We start from the raw sequence: 7,500 nt of genomic DNA, 5'->3' as shown, positions 1-7,500 counted from the left end.
TCCTGTCTGGTCGCCATGACAATAGCACTTCAGCAGAAATAAGCTGTGTACTTGATGTCAGGGTCAGGTGGTTTGAGCATCTTCACCACTTGACAATACCTCAACAGAGACGATAATGGGACACAATAGGCTACATTATGACCAACCAGTACTTCAAACACAGTACTGTGACAGTACTTCAAGCAATGCTATGACAGTACTTCAAACAGTACTACGACAGTACTTCAAGCAATGCTACGACAGTACTTCAAACAGTACTACAACAGTACTTCAAGCAATGCTACGACAGTACTACGACAGTACTTCAAGCAATGCTACGACAGTACTTCAAACAGTACTACGACAGTACTTCAAGCAATGCTACGACAGTACTTCAAACAGTACTACGACAGTACTTCAAGCAATGCTACGACAGTACTTCAAACAGTACTACGACAGTACTTCAAGCAATGCTACGACAGTACTACGACAGTACTTCAAACAGTAATGCGACAGTACTTCAAACAGTACTACGACAGTACTTCGAACAGTACTACGACAGTACTTCAAACAGTACTACAACAGTACTTCAAGCAGTACTATGTCAGTACTACGACAGTACTTCAAACAGTACTACATCTTTATTGTATTAGTAAGTAATATGATTCATACCTTCATAGAAACGCATTTTGTCCCTCAGTATCACCATTCCCTTTGTCAGCAGCTGATTCTGCAGAGGAAAGAAAACAAGGATTCACATTCTACGACCAGAACTTTTAAAAATATATTAAGAGTAATGTTAGTAATATCAGAGTAATGTTAGTAATATCAGAGTAATGCTGTTACTATCAGAGTAATGTTGGTACTATCAGAGTAATGTTAGTAATATCAGAGTAATGTTAATATCAGAGTAATGCTGTTACTATCAGAGTAATGTTGGTACTATCAGAGTAATGTTACTACCAGAGTAATGTTAGTAATAGCAGAGTCAGTGATGTTAGTAATAGCAGAGTAATGTTGGTAATATCAGAGCAATGTTAGTAATAGAGTAATGATGGTAATATCAGAGCAATGTTAACATCAGAGTAATGTTAACATCAGAGTAATGTTAACATCAGAGTAATGTTAACATCAGAGTAATGTCAGTAATACCAGAGTCATGTCAGTAATATCCAGAGTAATGTTAGTACTATCAGAGTAATGTTACTATCAGAGTAATGCTACTATCAGAGTAATGTTAATAGCAGAGTAATGTTACTATCAGAGTAATGTTACTATCAGAGTAATGTTACTATCAGATTAATGTTACTATCAGATTAATGTTACTATCAGAGTAATGCTAATATCAGAGTAATGTTAATATCAGAGTAATGTTAATATCAGAGTAATGTTAGTAATATCAGAGTAATGTTAATATCAGAGTAATGTTAATATCAGAGTAATGTTAGTAATATCAGAGTAATGTTAATATCAGAGTAATGTTAATATCAGAGTAATGTTAGTAATATCAGAGTAATGTTAGTGATATCAGAGTAATGTTAATATCAGAGTAATGTTACTATCAGAGTAACGTTTGTAATATCAGAGTAATGTTAGTAATAGCAGAGTAATGCGAGTAACATCAGAGTAATGTTAATACCAGAGTAATGTTAATATCAGAGTGATGTTGGTAATAGCAGAGTAATGTTAATATCAGAGTAACGTTAGTAACATCCGAGTAATGTTACTATCAGAGTAATGTTAATAATATCAGAGTAATGTTAGTAATGTCAGAGTAACGTTACTATCAGGGTAATGTTACTATCAGAGTAATGTTAGTTATATCAGAGTAATGTTAATATCAGAGTAATGTTAGTTATATCAGAGTAATGTTAATATCAGAGTAACGTTAGTAATATCAAAGTAATGTTAATATCAGAGTAATGTTAGTAACGTCAGAGTAATATTAATACCAGAGTAATATTAATACCAGAGTAATGTTAATATCAGAGTAATGTTAATACCAGAGTAATGTTAATACCAGAGTAATGTTAGTAACATCAGAGTAATGTTGTACTGTTAGTAATATCAGAGTAACGTTAATATCAGTGCTGAGGTGCAGAGAGACAGTCCCTTACCTGGAGGTATTCAGTGAAGAAAGAGCCCAGCTCCGTCTTCAGTAGTTGCCTAGAAGAAAACAGCAGTTTAACATTCTGAACTGGGTGGACACACAGAAGTTGAGGCGAGACACACTATGCCACATTGTTCTCCTTCTCTTTCAACACCTTCCTCATAGAGTCATGTCCAACAGCCTAGTGACTCAGCTGACTGGAAGACAGGGTATAGAGTCATGTCCAACAGCCTAGTGACTCAGCTGACTGGAAGACAGCGTATAGAGTCATTTCCAACAGCCTAGTGACTCAGCTGACTGGAAGACAGGGTATAGAGTCATGTCCAACAGCCTAGTGACTCAGCTGACTGGAAGACAGGGTATAGAGTCATGTCCAACAGCCTAGTGACTCAGCTGACTGGAAGACAGCGTATAGAGTCATGTCCAACAGCCTAGTGACTCAGCTGACTGGAAGACAGCGTATAGAGTCATGTCCAACAGCCTAGTGACTCAGCTGACTGGAAGACAGCGTATAGAGTCATGTCCAACAGCCTAGTGACTCAGCTGACTGGAAGACAGGGTATAGAGTCATGTCCAACAGCCTAGTGACTCAGCTGACTGGAAGACAGGGTATAGAGTCATGTCCAACAGCCTAGTGACTCAGCTGACTGGAAGACAGCGTATAGAGTCATTTCCAACAGCCTAGTGACTCAGCTGACTGGAAGACAGGGTATAGAGTCATGTCCAACAGCCTAGTGACTCAGCTGACTGGAAGACAGGGTATAGAGTCATGTCCAACAGCCTAGTGACTCAGCTGACTGGAAGACAGGGTATAGAGTCATGTCCAACAGCCTAGTGACTCAGCTGACTGGAAGACAGCGTATAGAGTCATGTCCAACAGCCTAGTGACTCAGCTGACTGGAAGACAGGGTATAGAGTCATGTCCAACAGCCTAGTGACTCAGCTGACTGGAAGACAGCGTATAGAGTCATGTCCAACAGCCTAGTGACTCAGCTGACTGGAAGACAGGGTATAGAGTCATGTCCAACAGCCTAGTGACTCAGCTGACTGGAAGACAGGGTATAGAGTCATGTCCAACAGCCTAGTGACTCAGCTGACTGGAAGACAGGGTATAGAGTCATGTCCAACAGCCTAGTGACTCAGCTGACTGGAAGACAGGGTATAGAGTCATGTCCAACAGCCTAGTGACTCAGCTGACTGGAAGACAGGGTATAGAGTCATGTCCAACAGCCTAGTGACTCAGCTGACTGGAAGACAGGGTATAGAGTCATGTCCAACAGCCTAGTGACTCAGCTGACTGGAAGACAGCGTATAGAGTCATGTCCAACAGCCTAGTGACTCAGCTGACTGGAAGACAGGGTATAGAGTCATGTCCAACAGCCTAGTGACTCAGCCGACTGGAAGACAGCGTATAGAGTCATGTCCCCAAGCTGCCCTTTGTTCTACCTGTCAAACAGCAGGCTGTGTGTGTTACTGTGTTTTGTCAGGTAGCTCCAGATTCAGGAAACGAGAGAGCTGTGTCCACACCATTACAAGCCTGTCTAAGTACTGTAGCACTGTGGTACGTATCCTGGAAACAGTAGAATGTCTGTTGTTGTTGAGTTGAATCATTTCTACTCCAGTAATCGGCAGGGCTGACCACATGTCCCCAAGCCATCACGTTGTATTAAGTCTGTAGATTGTGGTGTCCAATACAAACACTACATTCAGAAATGTAACACACACACACACACACACACACACACACACACACAGGATTGGGCCTGATGAGAAATAAGCCATGCGATGGAAACAGTCTCATCATGTTGAAGCAGAGAGTCATGTGTAATAAGACTATGGCGAATTGACAACATCATGGCATTATAGTCTGAAGTCCAACCATAACCCTGGGCTCTGTCTAATGCAAGGAACAACCCCTTACACGCGCATCAGGGTGAATGTGAAGGGTGTGTGTGTGTGTGCTTACGTGCCTGTCTGACGCTTGGTTGTATGTTTGAACATGTCTATTGGTACCCTTCCCCAGATCTGTGCCTCGACACAATCCTGTCTCTGAGCTCCATGGACAATTCCTTCAACCTCATGGCTTGGTTTTTGACATCTGTGAGACCTTATATAGACAGGTGTGTGTCTTTCCAAATCATGTCCAATCAATTGAATTCACCACAGGTGGACTCCAATCAAGTTGTAGAAACATCTCAAGGAAGATCAATGGAAACAGGAGGCACCTGAGCTCAATTTCAAGTCTCATAGCAAAGGGTCTGAATACTTATGTAAATAAATTTGGTATCTGTTTTTTATTTTTAATAAATTTGCAAACATTTCTACAAACCTGTTTTCGCTTTTGTCATTATGGGCTAATGTTTATTCAATCCATTTTAGAATAAGGCTGTAATGTAACAAAGTCTGGAAGAATTCAAGGCTTCTGGATAATACCCCGAATGCACTGTATGGGGGGAAGAGAGAGAGAGAGAGAGAACGAGAGAGAGAGAGAGAGAGAGAGAACGAGAGAGAACGAGAGTATGAGAGAGAGAGCGAGAGAGAGAGAGAGAGAGAACGAGAGAGCGAGAGAGAACGAGAGTATGAGAGAGAGAGCGAGAGAGAGAGAGAGAGCGAGAACGAGAGAGCGAGAGAGAACGAGAGTATGAGAGAGAGAGAGCGAGAGAGAGAGAGAGAGAGAGAACGAGAGAGCGAGAGAGAACGAGAGTATGAGAGAGAGAGAGAGAGAGAGAAAGAGAGAGAACGAGAGTATGAGAGAGAGAGAGAGAGAGCGAGAGAGAGAGAGAGAGAGCGAGAGAGAACGAGAGTATGAGAGAGAGAGAAAGAAAGAGAGAGAGAGAAAGAGAGTATGAGAGAGATACTCATACCCTGACAGTAAATCTCAGTAAGACCAAAATAATGGTGTTCCAAAAAAGGTCCAGTCACCAGGACCACAAATACAAATTCCATCTAGACACTGTTGCCCTAGAGCACACAAAAAACTATACATACCTTGGCCTAAACATCAGCGCCACAGGTAACTTCCACAAAGCTGTGAACGATCTGAGAGACAAGGCAAGAAGGGCATTCTATGCCATCAAAAGGAACATAAATTTCAACATACCAATTAGGATTTGGCTAAAAATACTTGAATCAGTCATAGAGCCCATTGCCCTTTATGGTTGTGAGGTCTGGGGTCCGCTCACCAACCAAGACTTCACAAAATGGGACAAACACCAAATTGAGACTCTGCATGCAGAATTCTGCAAAAATATCCTCAGTGTACAACGTAGAACACCAAATAATGCATGCAGAGCAGAATTAGGCCGATACCCACTAATTATCAAAATCCAGAAAAGAGCAGTTAAATTCTATAACCACCTAAAAGGAAGCAATTCCCAAACCTTCCACAACAAAGCCATCACCTACAGAGAGATGAACCTGGAGAAGAGTCCCCTAAGCAAGCTGGTCCTGGGGCTCTGTTCACAAACACACCCTACAGAGCCCCATGACAGCAGCACAATTAGACCCAACCAAATCATGAGAAAACAAAAAGATAATTACTTGACACACTGGAAAGAATTAACAAAAAAACAGAGCAAACTAGAATGCTATTTGGCCCTACACAGAGAGTACACAGCGGCAGAATACCTGACCACTGTGACTGACCCAAAATTAAGGAAAGCTTTGACTATGTACAGACTCAGCGAGCATAGCCTTGCTATTGAGAAAGGCCGACGTAGGCAGACATGGCTCTCAAGAGAAGACAGGCTATGTGCTCACTGCCCACAAAATGAGGTGGAAACTGAGCTGCACTTCCTAACCTCCTGCCCAATGTATGACCATATTAGAGAGACATATTTCCCTCAGATTACACAGATCCACAAAGAATTCGAAAACAAATCCAATTTTGAAAAACTCCCATATCTACTGGGTGAAATTCCACAGTGTGCCATCAGAGCAGCAAGATTTGTGACCTGTTGCCACGAGAAAAGGGCAACCAGTGAAGAACACGCACCATTGTAAATACAACACATATCTATGCTTATTTATTTTATCTTGTGTCCTTTACCATTTGCACATTGTAAAAACACTGTATATATATATATATAATATGACATTTGTAATGTCTTTATTGTTTTGAAACTTCTGTATGTGTGATGTCTACTGTTATTTTTATTGTTTATTTCACTTTATATATTATATACCTTACTTGCTTTGGCAATGTTAACACATGTTTCCCATGCCAATAAAGCCCCTTGAATTGAATTGAAATTGAGAGAGAGAGAGAGAGAGAGAGAGAGAGAGAGAGAGAGAGAGAGAGAGAGAGAGAGAAAGAGAGAGAAAGAGAGGGAGAAAGAGAGAGAGGCAGAAACCCCAATTTGCATCTTATCCTGCAGTCTTACCAACTTGACTTCTTCAAGCACAGAGTTGTGTGTGAATGTGTCAACATTTTACTCAACGATTCAACCATTAGGAACATGTTCTAAGTGGTGAAAAATGGCCCACTACATGTCACTGAGTGGCAATTCTACTGAGCACTGAAACACTAGGCAGGTTCTATGAACACCAGCCATTTGTGTTTGTGGGTTTGCCGTGTTATTGTGTGCGTATGTGGGGAGTGGGTGTATGACTGTATAACAGGCATATCGTGTTTCTATTCCACTCTGGCAACACATTCTCACATTTACACCTTCAACCTCAAAACACAGTTAAAACCAGGCAGAATGCTTTGGCCCGTTAAAATGAATCCTCTGAGCCTGATGTACAAAGAGCTGCTCATGGATATAGAAAGATAACACTAGCTAGCACCACCACCAAGTCAAACCATTTGAAATACGCTATTCAATATTGCTCTTCACAGATCTCACTTTCTGGTCATTTCTACTGTGTTTACCAGTAAGGTGAAACAGGTGAAACTCTGTCTACTGTGTTGTTTTACGAACAGCAGGGTCATTCTTACAACTGTGGTTATTAGAGTTGTGAGGAGAGATGAGAAAGTGTGTGACTGGCAGAGGCAGAGAGAGAAACAAAGAGAGAAACAGAGAGAGAAACAGAGAGAGAAACAGAGAGAGAAACAGAGAGAGAGAAACAGAGAGAAACAGAGAGAGAGAGAAACGGAGAGAGAGAGAAACAGAGAGAGAGAAAACAGAGAGAGAGAGAGACAGAGAGAGAGAAACAGAGAGAGAGAAACAGAGAGAGAAAAGAGAGAGAGAAACAGAGAGAGAGAGAAACAGAGAGAGAGAAAACAGAGAGAGAGAGAGACAGAGAGAGAGAAACAGAGAGAGACAGAGAGAGAGGGACAGAAACAGAGAGATACAGAAACAGAGAGAGAGAGAAACAGAGAGAGAAACAGAGAGAGACAGAGAGAGAGAGAAACCGAGAGAGAGAGAGAGAAACAGAGAGAGAAACAGAGAGAGAGAAACAGAGAGAGA

At 41.3% G+C, this 7,500-nt stretch overlaps 1 protein-coding gene across 5 annotated transcripts in view; it reads right to left on the bottom strand.

Moving 5' to 3' along the window:
• Nucleotides 1–7,500, bottom strand: part of LOC135528721 (proline-rich protein 5-like) — a 61,362-nt gene that overhangs the window by 25,792 nt on the left and 28,070 nt on the right. For all 5 annotated transcript variants that reach the window (XM_064957815.1, XM_064957817.1, XM_064957819.1 and 2 more), the window contains 2 exons: nucleotides 2,097–2,145; nucleotides 652–709 (listed from right to left, as the gene is read on the bottom strand). In XM_064957815.1, coding sequence (XP_064813887.1) covers nucleotides 652–709; nucleotides 2,097–2,145 — 107 coding nt within the window. The remainder of the gene's footprint in view (nucleotides 1–651; nucleotides 710–2,096; nucleotides 2,146–7,500) is intronic.

This window comes from Oncorhynchus masou, unplaced genomic scaffold (assembly GCF_036934945.1).
Source record: "Oncorhynchus masou masou isolate Uvic2021 unplaced genomic scaffold, UVic_Omas_1.1 unplaced_scaffold_1025, whole genome shotgun sequence".
Taxonomy (NCBI): Eukaryota; Metazoa; Chordata; class Actinopteri; order Salmoniformes; family Salmonidae; genus Oncorhynchus; species Oncorhynchus masou.
The sequence above is the reverse complement of the archived record's forward strand: the minus strand, read 5'-3'. Positions and strand labels throughout refer to the sequence as shown.